The sequence below is a fragment of the Hyla sarda genome, chromosome 11, assembly GCF_029499605.1.
Source record: "Hyla sarda isolate aHylSar1 chromosome 11, aHylSar1.hap1, whole genome shotgun sequence".
NCBI classification, from domain to species: Eukaryota; Metazoa; Chordata; class Amphibia; order Anura; family Hylidae; genus Hyla; species Hyla sarda.
This window is the reverse complement of record NC_079199.1, coordinates 12791904-12817384: the sequence shown is the minus strand read 5'-3', so window position 1 is coordinate 12817384 and position 25481 is coordinate 12791904. Positions and strand designations below refer to the sequence as shown.

At 44.2% G+C, this 25481-nt stretch overlaps 1 protein-coding gene and 1 pseudogene across 2 annotated transcripts; both read right to left on the bottom strand.

Moving 5' to 3' along the window:
* Positions 1 to 7039: 7039 nt before the first annotated feature.
* LOC130295566 (heat shock protein HSP 90-alpha) lies at positions 7040 to 16661 on the bottom strand. 2 transcript variants are annotated; one of them, XM_056546417.1, is made up of 9 exons: positions 16521 to 16661; positions 14658 to 14822; positions 13692 to 14058; positions 13024 to 13469; positions 11220 to 11385; positions 10795 to 11133; positions 8744 to 9012; positions 7427 to 7760; positions 7040 to 7319 (listed from the first exon to the last, which is right to left on the bottom strand). In XM_056546417.1, exons 2-9 carry the CDS (start codon positions 14820 to 14822, stop codon positions 7210 to 7212), a joined length of 2196 nt encoding a protein of 731 aa, XP_056402392.1. In that variant the 5' UTR covers positions 16521 to 16661; the 3' UTR covers positions 7040 to 7209. The 2 variants fall into 2 exon arrangements, with proteins under 2 accessions (XP_056402392.1, XP_056402393.1); XM_056546418.1 differs by lacking the exon at positions 16521 to 16661 and having other exon boundaries at positions 13692 to 14086; positions 14658 to 14796.
* An 8218-nt stretch (positions 16662 to 24879) lies between these two features.
* Positions 24880 to 24957, bottom strand: LOC130296044 (U2 spliceosomal RNA; annotated as a pseudogene).
* Between the last annotated feature and the right edge of the window lie 524 nt (positions 24958 to 25481).

Sequence of the window (25481 nt, the reverse complement as noted above, 5' to 3'; positions counted from 1 at the left end):
CCGATTGACTGGGGTGCCGCAGCCGGGATAGCGGTCAGACATCTTATCCCCTATCCTATGGATAGGGGATAACATGTCTAGGGGCGGAGTACCCCTTTAAGGACCAGGCCAATTTTTGTTTTTGCGCTTTCGTTTTTTTCCTCCTCCCCTTCTAAAAATCATAAAGCTTTACATTTTGCATGTAGAGACCCATAGAAGGGCTTGTTTTTTGCGCCACCAATTGTACTTTTAATGACATCAATCATTTAATGACATAATTTACTGCAAAACCAAAAAATATATATTTGTGGGATGAAATATTAAAAAAACGCCATTTTGTAATTTTGGGGGCTTCCGTGAAAGAGTCTCCTAGGACTGTATCCACCTTTTCCAGCCCACGGGAGCACCTGAAAGCTGAACTTATTTATGCAGGAAAAGTCATCAACTGCCGAGCCGAGAAGTTCGTGACGAATCGAATTTACTGTAAGTTCGCTCATCTCTAGTGCCAGCGATCAGACACATAAGTTGTATTAGGCTGCAGTACTCCTTTAAAGGGATACTCCGGCCCCAAGACATCTTATCCCCTATCCAAAGGATAGGGGATAAGATGTCTGATTGCGGGGGTCCCGCTGCTGGGGACCCCCGCAATCTAGCTTGCAGCACCCACCTGTAAGTACTGCTGTAAGCGCTGGAGGCTCTCAGGCTTATACCTCCCGACCACGGGGACAGAGTATCGTGATGTCACGACTCCGCCCCCATGTGATGTCACACCCCCACCACCATGTGATGTCACGACCCGCCCCCTCAATGCAAGTCCATGGGAGGGGGCGTGACGGCCGCGTGACGGCCGCCTCCCATAGACTTGCATTGAGGGGGCAGGGCATGATGTCACACAGGGCGGAGTCGTGACATCACGATACTCTGTCCCCGTGGTCGGGAGGCATAAGACCGAGAGCCTCCAGTGCTTCCGGCAGTACTTACAGGTGGGTGCTGCAACCTAGATTGCGGGGGTCCCCAGCAGCGGGACCCCCGCAATCAGACATCTTATCCCCTATCCTTTGGATAGGGGATAAGATGTCTTGGGGCCGGAGTACCCCTTTAAAGATCCTCCCCATTGACTTCATGTTGAAGTTAAACTGAGAAGATCTGTAACGTTTCCACAATGTTTGCATTATCTACATTGAAACCTGCAGCACATGTGAACATACCTTTATATACGAGGACTGCCGGAGCAGAAGTATTGGGTTTTACACATAGACTGCTGTGTTCTGTCCCTGGGAAATGCAGTCCTGTCACATGACCACAGCGTGAACCAGGCAGTGAGACAGTAAGTACAGTCGGGGTTGTGGAAGTTTTTTTTTTTTTTTTTTTTATAAAGCTGAAGGTTGTTTAGACATGGGGAGATTAATTTAGGGTTAACCGGAACATGAAGAGCTCTATAGCAGTGGTCTTCAACCTGCGGACCTCCAGATGTTGTCAAAACTACAACTCCCAGCATGCCCGGACAGCCGTTGGCTGTCCGGGCATGCTGGGAGTTGTAGTTTTGCAACATCTGGAGGTCCGCAGGTAGAAGACCACTGCTCTATAGTATACTCCTGCACCTTTATGGTTGGGGTCAGTGAGGTGTTATCTCAGACTCTACTATCAAGACCTGACAAACTGTGATGCAACTAATTCGGGTACATTACGGGGTGAACTTTTCAATGCTTGTTCCCGAAAAATGGCAAAAAAAATTTTTTTTAAATTTAATGGTAACATTTTTTTACATTTAAACAAAAAGACGCTTGGGCAAAAGTTTGAGACTTTACACCAGAAAACTGGTGTGGATGCATTGATAAATTCCACCCTCGAGATCAGGTTTGAGTTTCTGCACAGTTCTCCCCATTTATTTCGGTATGTGGTTTGGTTGTGTCCTGAACTCCCTTAGTCCTGTGCAATCCCCTCACCAACTGCGGCAGACCCTAACAGATGGGACAGGGGCTGGGGGAGTGGGGTCTTTGATTCTGGAGGCAAGTGTAGGTTGTAGTCGCATCCATCATATTTAAAGCACATTTTGTGGATATGCAGTTAGGGTCCATAAGGGAATGAAAAAGAAAAAGGGGTACTCCAAAAGTAAAAAATAAAAAAAAAAGTTTGAAGGGGGTACTCCGGTGAAAACCTTTTTTTCTTTTAAATCAACTGGTGGCAGAAAGTTAAACATATTTGTAAATTACTTCTATTAAAAAATCTTAATCCTTCCTGTACTTATTAGCTGCTGAATACTACAGAGGAAATTCTTTTCTTTTTGGAATGCTCTCTGATGACATCACGAGCACAGTTCTCTCTGCTGGCGTTATTATCATAATAATAACAACACTATTTATTGTTCTCCTTAGTGGGATTTGAGCCCAAGGCCCCCAGTGCTGCAATGCAGCAGTGCTAACCACTGAGCCACCATGCTGCCCTTAGCATACATCTGCTATGCATGGTTGCTAAAATGGACAGAGATGTCAGCAGAGAGCACTGTGCTCGTGATGTCATCAGTGTTCCAAAAAGAAAGGAATTTCCTCTGTAGCATTCAGCAGCTAATAAGTACTGGAAGGATTAAGATTTTTTAATAGAAGTAATTTACAAATATGTTTAACTTTCTGCCACCAGTTGATTTATAAGAAAAAAGGTTTTCACCGGAGTACCCCTTTAAGGCTAAGTTTCCACTTTTTTTTTCCTGCCACTGCAGTTTTTGAGCCAAAGCCAGAAGTGTATTCAAAATGAATAGGACATATAAAGGAAGAACTTACACTTCTCCTCCCTTATGGATCCACTTCTGACTTTGGCTCAAAAACTGCAGTGGCAGATATCCCAAAACTGCCAGAAAAAAAAAAAAAGTGGAAACTTAGCCTAAAAAAAAAATAAAAAAAACTGTTGCCAAAAAGTTATACAGATTCGTAAATTACTTCTTATTAACACTCTTAAATACTGGAAGAATTATCAGCTGCTGTATGCTCGAGATGAAGTTGTGTTGTTCTTTCCAGTCTGACCACAATGCTCTCTGCTGCCACTTCAGTCAGTGTCAGGAACTGTCTAGAGTAAGATTTAATCCTCATAGCAAAAAACTCTCCTTCTCAGGACAGTTCCTGACATGGACAGAGGTGTCAGCAGAGAGCCCTGTGGTCAGACTGGAAAAGAACTACATAACCTCCTCTGGAGAATACAGCAGCTGATAAGTACGGGAAGGGTTAAGATTTTTATATAGAAGTTATTTACAAATCTGTATAAACTTTCTGGCACCAGCTGATTTGAAAACTGCTTTCTTTCAGAGTACCTCTTCAATAAGGTTCTCTAGCAAGGACCCGATCCCCAGGTCCCGGCAGTTTAACCCTTACAGCTGCAGTCAGAAGTGACCGTGAGCTGTAAGGAGTTTTGACAGAGGGAGGGGCCTCCCTCTGTCTCTTTCCTGTAGCACCCCGCAACGATCGCGGGGTGCTGCATGTTACCTGGGCAGCTGGGGGTCTTTACAAGGACCCCTAGTTCTGCCCCGGTTATTGCCTGTCAGGACGTGCCAGAGGCTGGTTTGCTGCCTTCCAGTGTAAAAGTAGTAGGCAGCATATAACTGCAATGCTTTGGAATACTAAGTATTCCAAAGCATTAAAAAAAAATATATAAAATAAAGTGTAAAAACTATAAATGTAAAAAAATTAAAATACATTTATTAAATAACTATAATGAAAAATAAAAATGCATAATGTGTAGGATCACACGGCGCACCTCCGCAGCATATTTTATATGCTGCGGATGCCCGCCAGCAGTCACAATAATGAGCTCCCTGCTGCGGCTGGGTAGCTTTGTGTGTCCACTCATAGCGGCCTATTTCCCGCTGGCAGTCATGAGCGGACACACTGAGCTACACAGCCACAGCAGTGATCTCGCCCTTGTGACTGCTGGGGGGCAATCGCTGTGTGAAATATGCTGCGGATGCGCTGTGTGTGACCCTACACTGCGTCCCGTTCATACTGCGTTTCCGCAGTGTAAGAGGTATCCGTCAGCATCACGTCAAAAAAAAAAGTGATGCTGAATGAGACTACTACAGCATACATTGGATCCCTTTTTTGACAAGACAACGGACACCTATACTGCAGAAACGCAGCATGAATGGGGACTATTCATATAATGATGCCCTGAAAGCCAAAAGGGGGGCTCCTCGCCTTCTTGGTCCTACCAGGCGGTCAGGCAGCCAGATATGGCCTAAGTAGGGGTACTGCCCAGCCCGGGGCGAACAGGGGGATAAAATATGGGGCGCATTTCCTCCATTTCAAAAGCGACTTACCAAAATAATGTCCCACAAAAAGAATTTGTGGAAAAAGAAAGTGAATTGCTATTTTCTCCACTGACTTTGAAATAATTTTAGCCACACAATAAGGGCTCAACGTACTCATTTTTGCTCTAGGTGAATACTTTAGGGGGTGTAGTTTTGAAAATGGGGTTACATCTGGGGGTGCGGTATTGTTCTGACAGCTAGAATGCTTTGTGGGTTGAAGTGCAGCCTATAATTTATATAATGATATCCTGAAAGCCAAATGGTGCTCCTCTCCTTCTGGGTCCCACCGGATTACCGAACACGGGACGAACAGCGTGATAAAATATTGGGCGCATTTTCTACTTTTCAGATGCAATGTACAAAAAAATATGTCCCACAAATGATGCACTTGTGAAAAAAAAAAAAAAAAACTTTTCCACTGACGTTGTAACCATTCCAGCCACACAAAAAAAAAGGAAAAAAAAAAGGACTCAAAGCACTCACTTTTGGTCTAGGTGAATACTTTAGGGGGTGTTGTTTCCAAAATGGGGTCACTTGTGGTGGTTCTGTATGGTTCTGGCAGCCAAAACCCTTTGCAGGCATGAAGTGCGGCTACAATCCATTCGGTCTAAAATGATGCCCTGAAAGCCAAATGGCGCTCCTGTCCTGGGTCCTACCACGCCCCCAAGGAACCAAAAGTGGCCTAAGCGGGGGTATTTCCAAACACGGGCCGAGCAGCTTAATAAAATAGGGTGCATTTCTTTCAAATATCAGAAGCGATTTACAAAAAATATGCCCCACAAATGATGCATTTGAGGAAAAAAAAATAAGCTAATTTCAAATTTTTAACACTGGCTTTAATAATTCCTGCCAAAAACTATGGTGTTAAAATACTCACTGTACCCCCTAGCGAATATCTTGAGGGGGTCTAGATATTTAAATGGGGTCATTTGGGGGGGGGGGAATTCCTATGTTCTACCACCTTTTCAAGTTAAATTGTTAGGATTCAAAATTCTAGATGCAAGATTAAATGTCCTATGCTAATCAGTTTTTTGTTATTATTTTCGTTGGGTAACTCCTTTAAGATCTGCAAACAAAGCCACCATAGTGGCTTCTGTTAACAATGGTGAGGATCCATTATAGGCTGACATATTAGCTTGTGGTGGTAGGGTTAGTAGCGGGCTTTGGGGATTTAATTGATGCTGGGCGGAGTAGGATGGCCCCCTGATACAATGTCCTCAGTTTGTATAATAGGGTAGGCTGTATGGGTGTGTCGCGTTTTAGGAGATTGGTCTCTCTCTAAATCCTCTACATAAACATTACTTTCACTTCTCCCAGCCACTTCAGTAGAGAACAAAAATCTGATACTTTAAGAGGGCTTCCCCCCCCCCCCCCCATCTTTACGGGTATTTCCATAAGGATTTAGAAGAGTTCACAACTATGGATCAACACCCAAATAGATCCTACATATTTTATATCTCCAGTTTATGAGAAAAGGTAAGTTATAAGACAGTGGTAACTTACTATTTGTTTTTACTAGAGATGGGCAAAGTTACAGTAATTCGATTAGTCACCAACTTCACGGCTCGGTGGTTGCTTACTTTAGCCTGCATAAATTAGTTCAGATTTCAGGTGCTCCGGTGGCTGGAGACTCTCTCATAGGACTGTATCCACCTTTTCCAGCCACCGGAGCACCTGAAATCACTTAAGTTCGCTCATCTCTAGTTATTACCAAGGTATTCAGCAAAGAGTCCAAGCTGTTGTCAATATTACTCTTTTACTCTGCTCGAATTCACTATCCTGTGTAAGGGCCAGTCACCCCTATTTTAGGTGGCACCTTATCCACACCAAGAGCAGGGGGCCTACCAGCTCCACTCACATCCTCCGCTGCCTGGGGATCCGATCGTCCTCGCTTCACTGTCGCCCCATCCCCCCAGTGTTCTGCTGCTTCAGTAATCCAAAGCACTGCTCCAGCACAGCTCACTCCCCCCAAGCTGCTAGCACTGCTCAGATCACTTCCATTTCGCAGCATCAGCGATCTCCGATCCTCCGCCGCACGCCAGTCAAAGCGCTGCTTCTGCCGTTTCAAAGCCGTGGCGCCGTCCGTCACGGTTCTGCCACCACCTGCAGGTTAGTGTAACTCTCCTGTTTTACAGGGACGGCCTCCTTTACTGAATTATCCTTTAAGCCATGCCTGTATGGGCCGATGATATGCTGGTGGGGGTTAGCAGAGCACACTCATCCCGCAGCCCCCGCCATGCCGGAAACAATAGTTTTATACAGTTCTTTAACTTTGCCAACTATGTGGCATTACACATCCAGGACCCTGTACGCTGACCAGCAAATCCTTTATATTAGATGTTTTGCAGTCAGGAAGGGGCAGGAAACCGGACAAGTAGTGAGAAATCAGGATGTCACTTGCAATGCTGATCAGACCAATGCAGTGTTTACTAACTAGAGTGCATTCAGCTGTTGCAAAACTACAACTCCAAACATGCCCGGACAGCCTATGGCTGTCCGGGCATGCTGGGAGTTGTAGTTTTGCAATAGCCTGACACACACACTATCTGGAAAACACTGGCTTATGTGCTGTGCATTCACACACCATGAATTGCAGCAGCTAAAATAGGGTAAATATGATTTCTCCCACTAAAAACAGCAAGTCCAGGAGCATTTTTTAGAACCTGTTGGTGTATATATATATTTGTGCAACCCAAACTAGTAATAGTAACCCCCTTCTCTTCCCTACCTGCCCCAAGAGCTTTGGAGTAAAAAGAACAAGAACGGTAGGAGGCAATAATTCTCTTTATTTTCATAGAACAATGTAATATTAACAAAAACATACAACATCCAAAAAATAAATATTTTAAACATAAATGATGCAGGCTGCAGGAATGCTGCACAAATGTACAAAAACCTAACCGGTTAAGATTAGAACTGGAATGTATTCAACTGATTCAGTCAACCTCTTCCATTCGGGAAGTGTCTTCATCTCCTTCCAGGGCTGGCATCTCCTCAGTGGCAGGAGCAGACAGGTCCTCAGTGGTAGCATCATCCTCATCGATGCCTGCAAAATGTTATTGGTTACTCTAATGGCTAAGACTTGCATAATGTTAGCAGAACCGTAAAGAGTTATTCCACCCTATTCCCAGCGCTTCCTCTGATATAACTCACCTAAGCCAAGCTTGATCATCCTGTAGATGCGGTTGGCATGTGTCTGGGGGTCTTCCAAGCTGAAGCCAGATGACAGGAGGGCAGTCTCGTAGAGCAGAATTACAAGATCTTTCACAGACTTGTCATTCTTGTCTGCATCTGCCTTCTGCCTCAGTGTTTCAATAATGGAATGGTCAGGGTTAATCTCAAGGTGCTTTTTGGCTGCCATGTAGCCCATCGTGGAGTTGTCCCGCAGTGCTTGGGCCTTCATGATTCTTTCCATGTTGGCAGTCCAGCCATATGTACTTGTTACAATACAGCAAGGTGAAGTCACTAACCTGTTGGACACTACAACCTGTAAAGGAAACACAGCAGGCATTAGGAACAACTCTGCAGCCATCAGCGCTGTCAAACATAGGGTCCATAACAATGGCAGTATTGCAGACCCTGCGACATTTACAAGTGCTGCAAGCCTATCAATCCCCCCCTTAATATCTCATAGAGACCTATCCTGAGGCTTACACTATTTGTGTATAGATAACCACCATATCCAGCACAAAACAATGTATCCTCTGATGTCCGGCTCTCTGCGCATCAGATGGCGCAGTCTCAATAAGTCCTCATATAGCCCCATACACAGAAAATTAAAACAGTTATAGGGATCAGAAGACAGGCAGGTAAGGGGTCCTCCGGCCCCCCATTTTAGACGATCGGATCCATCATCCATTTAAATATGTGCATTGCCACAGATGCCGTGATCTGTATTGATCATGGCATCTGAGGGGTTAATGGCTGACAGCAGTGCGATCACTGATGTCTGTCATTACCTGCAGTGCATGACGTGAGCACTGTTCCAATGCTTGCGGTCATGTACAGGATGTACCTCCGCACCAGGACGTACATGTACGTCCGTGGTCATAGTAAAATAAAAGCTACATAAATTGGGTATCCCTGTAACCATATGGACTTACAGAATAAAGATGTGTCAATTTTACCGAGAAGTGCACTGCGTAGAAAGGGAAGAACTAAAGTTGCACAATAGCGTTTTTTTTTGTTTTCTTCATTTCACCCCACAAATAATTTTCTCTTATTTTATAACATAATCTGCGGTGAAACAAGTAATTTCATTAAAGTACAATTGGTGATTCAAAAAACAAGCCCTTATATAGATCTGTAGGTGCAAAATTGAATGCGTAATGATTTTTAGAAGATGAGGAAAAAAAAACGAACATTGTTTTGAGTCCTTAAAGGTGAAAATGGGCTGAGTCCTTAAGGGGTTACATGAAGGGCAAAGGCTACGTAGTCCCCCCCACAAGCCCATCAATGGCAAATGCTAACCTTTTCTACTTTCTTCTCCAGGATATCTTTGATGATCTTGCACAGATTCTCAAACTTTGATTTCTTCTCCTCCTGCCTCTTTTTCTCTTCCTCATCTTCCGGAAGCTCCAACCCTTCCTTGGTAACAGACACAAGAGTCTTGCCCTCGAACTCCTTCAGTTGCTGTACACAGTATTCATCGATGGGCTCAATCATGTAAATGACTTCCAGGCCATGTTTTCTGAGCCGCTCTACGAAGGCAGAGTGAGCGACCTGTTCTTTTGTTTCACCTGTATAGAGAGAGAGGTGAAGTCAGTCATGTTGCACCCAATTCACTAAAGCAGTTGTCTTTAAGAGGACACAAAACTACAACACCCAGCATGGCCGACAGCCAAAGGCTGTCCAGGCATGCTGGGAGTTGTAGTTTTGCAACATCTTGAGGTCTACAGTTTGGAGACCACTGCTCTAGAGTATGTACAAAGTGTTATGTTAACCACCTGAATGTTATTATAGTAGAGGTCTAAAAGCCATGAATACTTGGACTGTTTTCATAAAAGCTGGTTTGGGATAACTACACAGAACTGCTCTACAAAGCTGCAAGATATTGGTGCTTTTTTGCCACACCACGACAATTGCATTTAAAAAAAAAAAAGGTACCTTAACATATTAAAGGTGTACTCCGGTGAAAAACGTTTTTTTCCTAAATCAGCTGTTGCCGGAAAGTTTAAACAGATTTGTAAATTACTTCTATTAAAACAATCTTAATCCTTCCTGTACTTATTAGCTGCTGAATACTACAGTGGAAATTATTTTCCGTTTGAAACACAGAGCTGTCTGCTGACATCATGAGCACAGTGCTCTCTGCTGACATCTCTGTCCATTTTAGGAACTGCCAGAGTAAAAGGAAATCCCCCATAGCAAACATATGCTGTTCTGGACAGTTCCTAAAATGGACAGAGGTGTCAGCAGAGAGCATTGTGCTCATGATGTCAGCAGAGAGCTGTGTTTCAAAAAGAAAATTATTTCCGCTGTAGTATTCAGCAGTTAATAAGTACATGAAGGATTAAGATTTTTTAATGGAAGTAATTTACAAATCTGTTTAACTTTCTGGCACCAGTTGATTTAAAAAAAAAAAACAAAGTTTTTCACCGGAGTACCCCTTTAAGTCAAATAGCAAATTGTTTTTATATTCAAAAGGGGAAATATGCCCTAAAGTATTACTACATCTTAATAGCAGCAGGTAAGTTTGCTAACATGATCAGAGAACTATTGAGAAAAAAAATAAAAAATCCTAAAGTGGTATAAGCCTTGGGCAGCTTATAAATGAGCAAAATACATATACATGGTATTTAATTAGCGGTACCTTTGTTAATTACTGATGCAATTTTTTTTCCAATATTTTCCTGAAATTGAGATAAAAATTGCACCATTTCAGAAAATAGTGGTGAAGTGGCAGCAGTAATTAGAAGCGGTACTGCTATTTAAATGCCCTGAGTGAACACAACCGAACCAGAGCTCAGAAAGATGAAAGCTGAACTGTGATTGGTTGCCATGGGCAAAACCAGGTTTCAGGTAGATTATTAAATCTGGGCTATAGTGTCCACATTACAGCCAAATCCTGGCCCAGCCACAAATTAAAAAACCTAAGGTTGAGCCAGGACCTGCAACCCTAAAACAAACTTGCTAAGGGCCGGTTCACACTACAGGAACCGGATACGGCTGGGGAGGAGCGAAAACCAGACATTTTCGTATCCCAGCCGGCCCCCGGCACGTATGTTTCAATGAGCTGACCGGAGTTAAATGCTGACTCCGGTTGGCTCATTTTTTGCCCTGTATACGGTTCTCTAACCGGACCGAAAACCGTGGTATACCACAGTTTTAAGTCTGTCAGAAAACCATATATGGGGCAAAAATGAGCTCATTGAAATGAATGGGGTTCGGGCCAGATCTGGCTGGGATACGGGAGTGCCCGGTTTTCGCTCCCCCAGCCATATCCGGTTCCCGTACACTACAAACTTAATGTGAACCCAGCCTAACACATGTTGCAGATCAGGATCTCAGCCCAAGCATACCAGTGATATAGTAGATGTGTTTCTGGTTCTCCTTCATCCTCGTGCAGTAGTCTTTCAGAGACACCATCTCATCTCCAGATGCAGATGTGTAGTATCGCAGTAGTTCAGACAGTTTGTTGCGGTTCTGAGAGTCTTCATGAATGCCAAGTTTAATGTTTTTAGAGAACTGTTCGTAGAACTTCTTGTAGTTTTCCTTGTCTTCTGACAATTCTGTGAAAAGCTCGAGACATTTCTTTACCAGGTTCTTTCTGATCACCTTCAGGATTTTGCTCTGTTGTAGCATTTCTCTGGAGATGTTCAGTGGCAGATCTTCTGAGTCAACAACACCTCTGATGAAGTCTGTAAAAGTATATAGTAGGTTATAAAATAGTAAAAGCAAAATACACAGCTTACATTAAATCACAGAATAAGCAGGTTTTACTTACTGAGATACTCTGGGATCAGCTCCTCGCAGTTGTCCATGATGAAGACTCTGCGCACGTACAGCTTGATGTTGTTTTTCTTCTTTCTGTTCTCAAACAAGTCAAAAGGTGCCCGCCTGGGCACGAAGAGCAGAGCCCTGAACTCCAGCTGGCCTTCCACAGAGAAGTGCTGGAAGAAAAAGTCACAAGTTCAGAAAGTGTTGCAGTTTTCATTTTGCACTAAAGCCCAGCATTGAACAGGTTGCATCAGCAACTATAGGAAGGGTGTTGTTAATTGCAATATGTTTTGAAACATAAAGAATAAAAAAAATAAAAAAAAGGATGGGTGTTAAGTGGATGATTACTGGGGGGTCTGACTGCTCTGGCAGGCTCACAATAAATTGAGTGGCAGCAGCTCCATTTTGACAAGAGACTCAGAACCCCTTTGAGTTGGCTGGTGGTCCCAACATTCAGACAATTCCACAGATGAAATGTACGGTGGCACAAGCTCTAACATTTTCCTATTAAACATATTGCTACAATTTCTACCGCTTAAAATAGTTATAACAAGGATAACAAGAAATAAAATTTTAAAAAAAATTGATAAAAATGCCTTCTTCCAGAAACAGCTCACTCTTATTGAAGTGATCTGGGCCAAGTTGTAATGTTACACACATCCTGAGAACAGGTGTGGTGCTGCTTTTGGATGGAAGCAACTGTGGGGGGATAAAATGTGAAGCAGTTGCCCATAACAACCAATCAGATTGCTTCTTTCATTTTTCAGAGGCCTTTTTAAAAATGAAGTACAAATCTGATTGGTTGCTATTAGGGAATCGACCGATATAGATTTTTTTAGGGCCTATATCGATAATATGTGAACTTTGAGGCAGATAGCTGATAACTGATACTGCAGAAGCCGCTGCAGATCAATGATTTAAACTGGGCGCTTTAAAATCAATGAACTGCAGCGGCTTTTGCGGGGGCACTCTCCCCCGGCCTGTCCTGGGGTCCTCCTTAGTCCAACCACCGCCGCTGCCCCATTGTTTCCCCCATCCCCGGTTTTATAATTACCTGTTCCCGGGGTCCACGCTACTTCTGGTTCCGGCGGCGTCCTGAGCTGTCACTGTGCGCACTGACGGCGACGTCGCGTTGAGGACGTCTCTAGTCATTGCGCAGCGCACAGCAATAGCGCAGGAGCCAGAAGTAGCGCGGACCCCGGGAACAGGTAATTATAAAACCGGGGATGGGGGAGGCAATGGCGGCCGGGGCATTATCGGCAAGGTAATTGCCGATACTGACAATGTCAAAAATCGTGAATATCTGCCGAACCGATAATTGGTCGATCCCTAGTTGCTATGGACAACTGTTCCACTTTTCCTCTGCACAGGTTTCAAGGTTCTTTTTTGTTAAACTCCTCAACGGTCTATTCACACGTACAGTATCCTGCGCATATTTGATGCTTTGAAGTGGTGTTCAGACATTTAGATTACATTAAAATCTGCAGCATAAAATCCTGCGCATCAAATATAAGCAGGATACTGTACGTGTGAATACGCCCCAAGTCATATTTGCTTTGACATCTGCACTGGTAGCAGATTTATCAAATGAAACAATTGTTGAAGCAAGTTGTTGCAAATTTATTGCATCCGCTCACAACACTTAAATTAAAAGATCTAAGCTATTTTGCTATCTATAAAGAAGGTGCACTTTATAAATTTGACGCAAGTATATTACATAGAGGCAAACAACTGGAAAAACTATTTTTACATGCAGTAATAAATGCCCCCCTATGTCTCTAATGACTAGTATCGTAGTGTGTTGCATTTACCTTTACAGCCAGATGATCCTCCCAGTCATTGGTGAGACTCTTGTAGAACTCTCCATATTCCTCATTAGAGATGTCATCGGGGTTGCGAGTCCAGATGGGTTTGGTCTTGTTCAACTCTTCTTGGTCAATGAACTTTTCCTTAATCTTTTTCTTCTTCTTCTTATCGTCTTTATTCTTATCTTCTTCCTCATCAGAGCCCACATCTTCTATCTCTGGCTTCTCCTCACTTTTGTCTTCCTCCTCTTCCTTCTTTTCTTCTTTCTCCTCCTCCCCTTCATCATCGCTGACCTCCTTGTCACGCTCCTTCTCCACGAAGAGAGTGATGGGGTAGCCAATGAACTGTGAATGTTTCTTGACAATCTCCTTAATCCTCCTTTCTTCCAAGTAGTCAGATTGGTCCTCCTTGAGATGCAGGATAACTTTGGTACCACGGCCCAAGGGCTCACCTGCAAATATTAGATGATTAAGCAATGGCAACATATGCAGAAACTACACTGGATCCTGTATTAAAAACTATTACACTCCTATATGGGTGTTTCCAATTGTTGCAAAACTACAACTCCCAGCATACCCAGACAGCCAAAGGCTGTCCGGGCATGCTAGGAGCTGTAGTTTTGCAACAGCTGGAGGCACAACACGGTCCTAAAATAAAGCTCATGTGTACTTACTGTTGTCTACTCTGACGGTGAATGATCCTCCGGCTGAAGACTCCCAGGCGTACTGCTCATCATCATTGTGCTTGGTGATCACTGTCACCTTCTCAGCTACAAGGTAGGCCGAGTAGAAACCAACACCGAACTGACCAATCATAGAAATATCTGCTCCGGCCTGCAGAGCCTCCATGAAAGCCTTGGTTCCGGACTTGGCGATGGTGCCCAGGTTGTTGATAAGATCGGCTTTGGTCATCCCGATGCCGGTGTCAATAATAGTCAGGCAGCGCTCATGCTTGTTGGGGATCAGGTCGATCTTCAACTCCTTGCCGGAATCCAGTTTGCTGGGGTCAGTGAGACTCTCATAGCGGATTTTATCCAGAGCCTACAATAAGACATGTTCTTTAGAATGTCTTATAAAGAAAGAAAACACTAATAATTAGCGTACATTCACAACGGATTTTTGTCTCACTCTTTCTATAACTGTTACAGTCCACTTAGTTTTGCTATATGCAAAAATTTGGTCAACCATGTTATTGTGTGCGCCAAGGGACTCTTAAGCAAAACCTGTGCAGAGGTAAAGTTGCCTATAGCAACAAGATCGCTTCTTTCATTTTTATGCCTCTGCAGAATGAAAGAAGTGATCTGATTGGTTGCTGTGAGCAACTTTGCCTTTGCACAGGTCTTGATAAATCTCCCCTAGTATTCTGTAAATAATGCATACAGCCTGAACACTCAGTTTGGACCATGAAAATTACATATATCTGTTGCCCTTCATTATAGAATACACTGGCATCCCGTTTTCAGCAAAAACGGGATGCCAACAGATATGTCTAATGGACGCCCCCAACTCAGATTAAACCTATCCTAAGTACATTTAGAAACAGATGGCATACAGCAGCATCCATATTTTTTTTGCCAACCATGAATGTATACATTAAATGGAAACAAACGTGGTGTGACATAAAAGAGCTGGAGACTTACATCTGACGAGTTAGATATCAATTCTCTCAGGAAGATCTCCTTGTTGGAATAGAAAGTGTTGATGATCAATGACATCAGCTGAGCGATCTCAGCCTGAAAGGCGAATGTCTCCACATCGTCCTCCATCTGTTGGTCCGGAGCGGAAGTCTGCCCTTCCTCTGGCATCTGTCAAGAGTACAAAAAAAGTAAACTTGTGACTAATACATTCAAGAGAGAAATTACATTACACTACTAAAGCGATGTCCAGACAATTCATGTAAAAGGCTCCTATGGACCGATCTTAAGCTGTGTCCTCCCTCCCCATTGCAGCAAGACAACGATCTTTCTAGATGCAACAACACAAATGAGATCAACGTGCCCCCTAATGGCCACATCTTGTTATTGCAAGCTTCTAGAAGCTACCACTGATGGCATCATATCACTCCCCCCAATCCTATAGGAGTTAATGCAGAATAATCCAGGAAGGTTCTGGATGCCGATGACTGTCTTCTACCGTAACATTATTATTGATAGAAATTTTTTCTTTCTTTAAAAAAAAAAAATTATAATATATATAAAAAATTTCAGATAAGAACTACAAGGAATAACCCATCTTCCACAGTATTCTGCTGATCTGGCAATGTCTTAAGCTGGCAACAAAGACAATGTAGAGTCTTGCATCAAGGGCATCACAACCTTATTATAAGCCGCAACAGCAGGACAACATTGGGGATTTAAAGGGCCATTCTAGACCAGACTAATCAATGCCAGACACCCAAGGATTACACTCAGACCATAGCAAGGACTCAAATTTCATCTGCAGTAGCATATCCAAAGCAGTGTGCCTGTAGCCCAGTGTTTCCCAACCAGGGTGCCTCCAGCTGTTTCAAAACTACAACTCCCAGCATGCTGGGAGTAGTAGTTTTGCAACAGCCAGAGGCACCCTGGTTGGGAAACACTGCTATAGCCAAAGGCTGTCAAACATGCTGAGAGTTGTAGTTTTGCAACAGCTGGAGGCACCCTGGTTGGGAAACACTGCTTTAGCCAAAAGGCTGTCAAACATGCTGAGAGTTGTAGTTTTGCAACAGCTGGAGGCACACTGAAATACATATCCACATTGTACTAAATAACTAAAATCGAGAACACACACACACAATACACTCTAGCCCTGACCACAGTATTCCCCAACTGCAGTTCTCCAGCTGTTCCAAGACTACAACCCCCATCAAATGCCTGCATGTGTTCCCCCGACCAATGGCTCCCCAAACTGCCACAAAACTACAACTCCCATCATGCACTGGAAGTTTTCAGCTATGGACTATGGCAGCTGGATGGAGGTAATGCACACAGGTCATGATGGGAGTTATTGTTTTTGCAGCAGCTGGGGGGGGGGGGATGGCATTTAGGCTGTCTGCAAATATTGGGAGTTGTAGTTGCCGCAGTTGGACAATCCACCCCATATGAAAAAGTCAGCTTATGAATATGGCACTACAAGTCCCAGCAGAACCCCAATATATATCTACAATGACCAATGCACACCACCCAACAATCCCCAGTATGTGTGTGTGTATATATATATATATATATATATATAGACACACACACACACAGATAGTAACAGCATCCTCAATATTAATGCAGTAGTGTGATATATATATATATCACAATGCTGCATTAACATATAATGCATTTTATATATATATATATATATATATATATATATATATATATATATATAGAAGCAATGCCCATTAAAATAGAGCAGATGTTGCCCATAGTAACCGAAAGTGAATGACATATGACTGGTTGCCATGGGCAACGATGTGTATGTTTATGATAAAAATGGCGGGCTAAAAAAAGGTTAAGGATTCCATATCCCCTCACCCTGTTTTGGTCCGCAGACACGCTCAGCAGCCGCACTGAGAAGAGTCAGCAATGACTAGTCAACTGAGGAGAGAGAGCGCGGCACCGCTTATATATATCACCGCCCCCTCACGAGCCCCGCCCCGCCCTTCACAGACCACGCCCCCCAGCTTCCAGAAACGTCTGGAACCTTCACTGACTTTTCGCAGGCAGGAGAAGAAAAAAAAAAAAGCCGTTAACTCGCAGCCAATCACAGAGCGGCAGGGGCGCAGGCGCGCCTCCCAGCATACCAAGTATTTTCGGTTGAGCAAAGGGGGCGGGGTTTACGTGACGCGACAGACGCCCGTGGAAAACACTAGAAGGTGCTGGGGCCATGTGCTTGTTGCCTTGGCAACAGTGGAAGCATCAATGGTTTATTGCCTATAAATGTCATAAATCAACATTATAATAAAAGTGTAATAAAAAAAAATATATATATAAGATTTTACTATGCTATGATCCTAATTAAACTTAGGCTGCAAAGCTTAAAGTCACACAAAAAAAAATCAGTCATGTGACAGCAAGTCGGAGGCAAATCGCGCGGCCACTTTAATTTGCTGTCACTTGCTCAAAGTCGCATTTGTCGACTGATTGCCTATACATCCTGGGCCATTGGTCTCCAAACTGTGAACCTCCAACTGTAGCAAAACTACAACTCCCAGCATGCCCGGACAGCCGTTGGCTGTTCGGGCATGCTGGGAATTGTAGTTTTGCAACAGCTGGAGGTCCGCTGTTTGGAGACTTCTTGAACTAGGGCTGGATGAAAGTGAATGGAGTCCCAGACCATCAAGTGGATCACCATTATAATAAGTCATCCATCTTGGATACATTTTTGGTGACTATTGGGTGGTAGTCGCAGGCAGCCATTTGCAGGTTATGACATGACTCCATTCACCTATACGGCGTCCATTTTAGGACATTGTCAGTCATCAGCCGTAACTCTGTCCCGCGTCAGTCCCGCCTCCTCCCTCACACCAATCGCCGTCATCCGTCAGCCACAACTCCCTCGTCCAAAACGCCGTCATGCCTCAAACGATTCTCCCTCAGGAGCAACTTCCTGCCGCATAGCAGAGCTGTCGCTGCGCAGCATGTATAGCAGAGTCAAAACAGTGAAACTTGCACGTGTACTACAGACACTACATGTGCTACAGAGTCTGTATAGCAGCGCCGACACTGAATAGCATATACAGCAGAACCCGTACAGCAGAGAGCCGACACTGTCTCGGCTCTGCTACACGACAGAAGGGTTTTTTCGTTTCAGGGATGACAGAGCTTCGGATGAGGGAGTTTCGGATGACAGAGGAGGGAGTTGTGGCTGATGCCTGATGGAGATTGGTCCGAGGGAGGCGGGACGCTGTTTCGCCTGACGCAGGACGGATGACGACTGACGATGTCCTAAAATGGACGCCGTACACCTGTATTATCTGCAGTTAAGCGAGCACGGACGTTGATGAATGCCCGCTGAACTGCTCTGTTTAAATGTCGCAGAGCAGTGGTGGGCCATGCGACAATTGTATTAAAAGTCGCACGGACCTTAAAGGGGTAGTCCAGTGGTGAAAAACGTATCCCCTATCCTAAGGATAGGGGATAAGTTTGAGATCGCGGGGGGTCCGACCGCTGGGGCCCCCTGCGATCTATCTGTACGGGGCCCCGGCTCTCCGGCCAGATAGCGGGTGTCGACCCCCGCACGAAGCAGCGGCCGACACGCCCCCTCAATACATCTCAATGGCAGAGCCGGAGATTACCGAAGGCAGCGCTTCGGCTCTGCCATAGAGTTGTATTGAGGGGGGGTGTCGGCCGCCGCTTCGTGCGGACGTTGACACGCCCCCTTCCCGCGGGCTGTCAGGGCCCCGTACAGGAGATCGCAGGGGGCCCCAGCAGTCGGACCCCCCGCGATCTGCAACTCATCCCCTATCCTTAAGATAGGGGATAAGTTGTTCACCACTGAGTCACCACTGGACTACTCCTTTAATACAACTGTTCCTAATAGTAGAAAGATATAGTACCTGGCACTGCTTAGTATTTCTCCTCAGTGCGTTCGCTAGGTCTCACCTGTGTGCATGCGGTGTGGTGGTGCTCACGCTGAACAAATGTGTAGCTGCATTGACGATCATGAATAGAAACAAGACGCGGGTCACTCACCACTGCTGCCATGCTTCTTTATTCCGTATAGACAAAATAGAATGGCTTTACATGCTGACGATGGTATGGCAGGGCAGAATGTCCAGGGAGCACCGTCTGGAGCGACGGCGCCGTTTTACACCCACAAGGCGTTTCTTCAGGTCCGCAGTATGTAAAGTCATTCTAGTTTGTCTATATGGAATAAAGAAGCATCGCAGCAGTGGTGAGTGATCGGCGTCTTGTTTCTATACATGATCATTAATACAATTGTTGCATGGAGACATATAGGGCCGGGTTGAATTGCCCTGTGATTTCTTCTATGTCTGGCCCGTGCGACTTTTCTCAGACTGTATGATAAATTGGTGATCACTGCACAAAGTGATCTAAATAAGATCACTTCATGGTCATGAAAATTAAACAAGGGCAAATAAAATGTTGCAGGAAAAGTCGCACGGGACAAGTCTGCAACTTTTCCTGCAACAAATTTAGACAAAAAAAAGCTGTCTAAATTGTTTGATAATTTCCCCTAGATATGTATAAGCTCCGATGGTAGCCCCTTACATTTCAACAGGGTAGGGGTTGTGTCTGATCAGGGCTAGAGATGAGCGAACTTACAGTAAATTCGATTAGTCACGAACTTCTCGGCTCGGCAGTTGATGTCTTATCCTGCATAAATTAGTTCAGCTTTCCGGTGCTCCGGTGGGCTGGAAAAGGTGGATACAGTCCTAAGAGACTCTTTCCTAGGACTGTATCCACCTTTTCCAGCCCACCGGAGCACCGGAAAGCTGAACTCATTTATGCAGGATAAGTCATCAACTGCCGAGCCGAGAAGTTTGTGACAAATCAAATTTACTGTAAGTTCGCTCATCTCTAATCAGGGCCCTCGTTGCCATGAGGCAAGTGAGACGTTCACCTCAGGTACAACACCTCCCGTACTGGGCCACCACAGATATATATTTACATAGGTCTGTATGTTGGAGGGGGTGAAGTATTTTTACATAGTTCAAAATATAAATATGCGGGGGAGTAGCACAAAAATAAACAGTTCATATGTAGTACCCAATACGGCAATCACTCATTCCGTTTCTGTTACTTTATTTCTTTAGAACGTAGTATAGCAAACTTTCTTAAATAGTAGATACAGACACGGCATGCTGCAGTCTTTGCCTCTGTCTGACTCTCCCAGCCATGGACGCAACAGCGTTTTGGGGGCGGACCCCCTTAGTCAAGTATGTTGGAGGGGCTGAGGTGAGATGGGGTGATTTCTTTTTACATAGGACTTTATGTTGGAGGGGTGAGGAAAGCGCTATTCTCTTGTATCAGGCACAAAAAGAGGTAGTTGTTTCCGATCATGGAGGGGGGACCCTGTTCTCCCCACTGCCGACACACTCCGTGCACTGCCTATCTCACCATTATAATAAAAGAGTATTTAAAAAAATAAAAATAAAATCCTCTGCTATGACCCTATTGAAACTAAGGCTAGAGTGACACTTTAGTGATGTGACCGCAAGTCTAAGACAAATAGCACACATATTATGGTTGCGCTACTTTAATGCGATTTGATGTCACATGACCACATTACCACATGGCCTCTTGTCGACTGCCCATATAACCTAGGGGTGTGGTCTCCAAACTCTGGACCACTTTTATACAATTGCAAGGTTTGTCTTCAGGAACCCCTGTGGCCCCTAGTATAGCAAAAAAAATTATGGCTTTTTTATGGAATCTCTCATTATATAACTGTCTCAGCAAAGCAAGATAAGAGTGAATCTGGCACTGCAATCCACCTTAATCCCGTCCCGGACTAGCCGATCCAGCAAACAAAACCAGTGGGGCTAATCTGAGGGTGCACTCCCAGTCGAGCAAGAGACAGCATACTGTTCAAAAGAAAAAGCGGATGCACTCACCCAGAGAATCTTGCCAGACAAAATCTTTATTCAGTTATCCATAAAACAGGGTACAACGGGTAGACGCAGAGGAGCAGCCTCGCAGCTTCGAGGCTGCTCCTCTGCGTCTACCTGCTGTACCCTGTTTTATGGATAACTGAAGAAAGATTTCGTCTGGCAAGATTCTCTGGGTGAGTGCACCCGCTTTTTCTTTTGAACTATATAAATGTCTCAGTTTGTGGGTAAGATACGTTGATGACGTATTTCTGCCATAGACAGGCACTAAAGAACAGTTGGATATCTTTGTATAAGATCTGATGAAGTCTGTACTGTAATTGAATTCATTTTACATGCGCATAGTCAAGAAGTACATAAAGAAGTAACCGTTAGCAAAACAAATGAATGTAGTTTAGTGACAATGCTGTATTTTAAGCCAGGTAACTGTTACATAGCGACCGTCACCATTCCCCCCAGACATTCAGATGCGTTTCTAACGTTTAGATTGTATGCGCATGGCATATATGTAGTGAGGATGCTGAATTTTTATTCTTTATAAAAAGCTCAGTTAAGTTTTTTGTTCATAAGAATGCTTTTTCAATGAAGCCATTGTTACCGTCTCTTTTTCATTTGGCATGGAAATTTCAGAACCGGCCACTACCGTATTTGGCACCGGACCTGGCCTGCATCTCATTTATTTGAATGGGTCGGCCAGAGTCACATAATGACTCCGGTCGGGTCAGTTTTGTACCGTATCCAGTTTTGTAGCCAGACTGAAAACCATGGTATACGCCGGTTTTCAACCTGGGAACAAACCCGGATCGGTGCAAAAAATGAGCCGACTGGATCTCACTCTGGTCGGATGTGGGCCGGGCTGGGATACAATAGCAGCCGGTTTTGACATCCCCCCACCGGATCTGGTGACCGTATGAAGAAAACGTGGTGTAAATGCACCCTTAATCCTAACTGTCTGCCATCTAACTGTGGACCGAACCAAGGTACAGTCACTGCCTACAATAATGGATCGATCTGGCACAGCAGCACATAAGATAACTCATACTATCTAGAATCCATAAAGTGGGTAGTCATCCCCTTCTGCTTGACAGATTTCAGCTAAATTTAATAGGGTTTGTATCCACCCCTAATATGTTATTATGTTAAATTTGAGACAAATCTATTAAAGTTTTTCAAGTACCGTATTTATTGGGGTATATCACACACTGGACTAAAACACGCACCCTCATTTTTTTCAAGTAAACTTTGGTAAAAAAAAGTTTTTTTTAACCAATTATCCTTGTCAAAATGAGGGTGCGTGTAGATGTGTGTATACCCCAATAAACTCTTTCTGGCCCCGCAGAAGACGCTGCGATTCATTGATTTAAGACGGCCGCTTTAAATATAACAGCAGCAGCTTCTGCGGGGCCAGAGTCCCGCCGCTGCCTGATTCCCATGTCCCTCCCCATCCCGGGCTTTCATATTTACCTGTCGTCACGCTCTTTCAGGCTCCGCGGCAACCTGCGCTGTCGCTGTGCTCTGACGAGTGACGTCCTCAATGCGACATTACTCATCAGCACTCACACAGCGACAACGTAGGACGCCGCCGGAGCCTGAACGAGCGTGCCGACAGGTAAATATGAAAGCCGGAGAAGGGGAGGGACATGGGAATCAGGCGGCATCGGGACTCTGGCCCCGCAGAAGCCGCTGCAGTTACGTCATTTAAAGCGGCCGCCTTAAATCAATGAATTGCAGCGTCTTCTGCGGGGCCAGAAAGAGTTTATCGGCGTATAACACACAGATAGACTTTAAGCTTACATTTTTTGCTTAAAAATGTGTGTTATACACCGATGAATACGGTAATCACAGAACATACACACAGACCTCACAGTAGACCTCAACTATCGTGCACAAAAATTAGAATAGAGGATAAGCTTAAGATCGTGAGTGTTCGGCCGCTGGGACACCCTACGATCTCCTGCACTGGATACAGCCTATCTTATTTTTGGATTTTTGATTTTTCCTCCTCGCATTTTAAGAGCCATAACTCTGTTGTTTTTCTATCCACAGAGCCATATGAGGCTTGTTTTTTTGTGTGACCAATTGTACTTTGTGTATTATTTGTGGAAGAAAATAAAATTTTTAAAAAGAAAATTTTGGGGGATTTCGCTGTTATGCAGAGCAGTTTATGGTGAAACTGGCATGTTCTCTTTATTCTGTTGTCTATCTATTTTTTCGTGTTTTTCTATGATTGGACTGCTTTGGCAAGCCTTAAATAAATAAATATGTATAAGATTACAATATTCCTACCCCTTTCTTATTTTTTCCTTATTCGCGGCTGTAAGGCTAAGTTTCCATTTGTTTTTTTTTCTGGCAGTTTTTGGATATCTGCCACTGCAGTTTTTAAGCCAAAGTCAGAAGTGGACCCATAAGGGAGGAGAAGTGTAAGTTCTTCCTTTATATGTCCTATTACTTTTGAATACACGTCTGGCTTTGGCTCAGAAACTGCAGTGGCGGTATTCCAAAAACAGCCAGAAAAAAAACCAAGTGGAAACTTAGCCTTACAGCCGCGAATAAGGAAAAAATAAGAAAGGGGTAGGAATATTGTAATCTTATACATATTTATTTATTTAAGGCTTGCCTTATATTCAAAGCAGTCCAATCATAGAAAAACACGAAAAAATAGATAGACAACAGAATAAAGAGAACATGCCAGTTTCACCATAAACTGCTCTGCATAACAGCGAAATCCCCCAAAATTTTCTTTTTTTAAAAAGAGGGATAATTTTTTGGGTTGTGAACTTTAGTATTTATCGGTACCACTTTTGTGACTTTTTAATCAAATTTTATTCAATTTTTTCTAGGATGTGATGGGACCAAAAATCTGCAATTTTGGAATATAGAGCGGTTTCAGATGAGTGTATTATGGACCCATTTTCTAACTGTATTATGGCTGCAAGCCTAAGCTGACCACATGTCTGATGACCCAAACTGACGTCCGTCGAAGGCTTCCAATGCTTCAGATCCCTTGCAGAGTGGTATTTCCAGGGGTCACCATTCAGTTTATGGTCCGCAATGTCTTCACCCACAAATAACATCAACTGCATCAGTAGGAAATTACTGACAGATAAAAAGTGCAGTAAATTTCTGCTTCCTTACACCAGCATCATTTTCATCCATAGCATGGATATGCAATTTTCTCATTATTCGATCCCAGTCGACAAAAACATTGCACCACAACATGGCGATCATACTTGTTATATAGACATGATAATTGACAGTTGGATTGTAAATGATTGCTTGGACTATGGCCGCCTCTTATCTTGGAGATGTCTGTCACTTAACCCTTCATTACCATTTCTTTAGTTGCCATTGTTACTTATCTTGGTCGGCCAAGGTAAAAATGAAACCAGCAACAAATCATCTGTGGGCGGGACGCACCTACTAAACCGGAATCCTTGTAGAAACTTCTGTCCTAAACCCATTAGGCTTCCTATAGCCCTTTACAAGACAACCTCTCTCCACAATCACTATTAGGGTACATGAACATTATGTTTTCTTTTTTTAAGAGCCGAGGCGCGTGCTCTCTATCACCCAAAGTGCATGAAAAAGTGCAAACGTGTCACACTAAAAAAACGTGCATAAAGGATGCGGTCTATCGCTAAGGCCTTCTCCAACAGGAGAGAGGCCCCCCAACAAACATACCCTTCACCTCCGGGCCAAAAGGCACCTGCAAGGATCCAGGTTCGATGCCCCTTTTCGCCGAAGCTACTAAGGGGGCGAAAATGCTCCTGGCTTCAAACTAGGCGTTAACCAAGGTATCAGCCAAGGAGCCGTATACTGGTGGCATCTTGACCAAAGCCAAGATGCCCAGGGGTTGCAGGGAGGTGAGGAACCTAATGGCCACACACACCTCCCCTAGATCGCCAGGAGGGACACCCAGAAGGGCTACCGCATCCTGCTAATCCTGTGTACAAAGAAAAACACGAAACGTGGCACAGTGACATACAAAAAAATAATAAATAAGTGAATGAAGTGCAGATATACTGCCCGGTCATCCGGCCAGATCTATAAAAATTTCCCCGATCCTAGCCAAAAGGCCGGCATACCAAGGGTGAGTGCCAAAGGTGAAGAGTATGGTGCAGTGAGTTTCGGCACCTCAGGGTCACCACTCCCCGAGGCACAGAAGTACCTCGGCTCTACACCCCTGTACCTCATGGTGAGAACCGGAGGAAACAGGTCACATCAGGAAAGCCGTCGAGCTGATTCCTCAGAACCAGCCCCGGAATGCCCCGGTACACCTGCCTCCTCCATGCAGCCCCCATCCCCACCAGCCCCACACCGGTGGGACTTCTCCACCAGTATGAAGCTGATAAGAACAGATACTACACTTGATCTTAGCCAAAAGGCCGAGAAGCAGGGGTATCTGGGGACCCCTATTTATTAGCTACAAAGAAAAGACCCTTATTTATTAGCTACAAAGGAAAGACTCTCTAGAACAGCACATCTCACCCATTTGGAAGTGTAGTCACTAGTTAATGCTATATTTTTCTGCAGAAGTATCCTACAGGGAAAATAAGTGGGGGACCAGGCCTACAAAAGTCAAGGCTGTGGCGATCAGCTGGAGTCTAGAAGGAGTTAATTCTAATGAGATGCTTGTCCAGTCTAATGCACTAAAGCTTAAGGGTACCTACACGTGCGTATTTTGCAGCAGATTTTTTGCAGCTGATTTTGCTATTCATTATTTCAATAGGTGGCAAAATGTATGGTGAAAAATCGGCAGCAACATGCACAGCAGAAAATCACCAGCAGAAAATATGGAGCAAAATCTGCCAATGTGCACAAACCCTTAGTGTCTACTGTGCTTTTCTTTCTTCTTGGGGACCCCGTGGAACCTTGGCTAAGTCCACTTATCACTCTTCAGATGCTAGGTACGCTTCACTTT

Excerpts from the sequence above, each read along its gene's own strand:
- LOC130295566 (XM_056546417.1), bottom strand. The coding sequence starts at position 14,822 with ATGCCAGAGGAAGGGCAGACTTCCGCTCCGGACCAACAGATGGAGGAC. Across the intron at positions 13,470-13,691 it reads CACCGTCAGAGTAGACAACA|GTGAGCCCTTGGGCCGTGGT; the intron begins GTAAGTACACAT and ends TAATATTTGCAG. Across the intron at positions 7,320-7,426 it reads GATGATCAAGCTTGGCTTAG|GCATCGATGAGGATGATGCT; the intron begins GTGAGTTATATC and ends AACATTTTGCAG.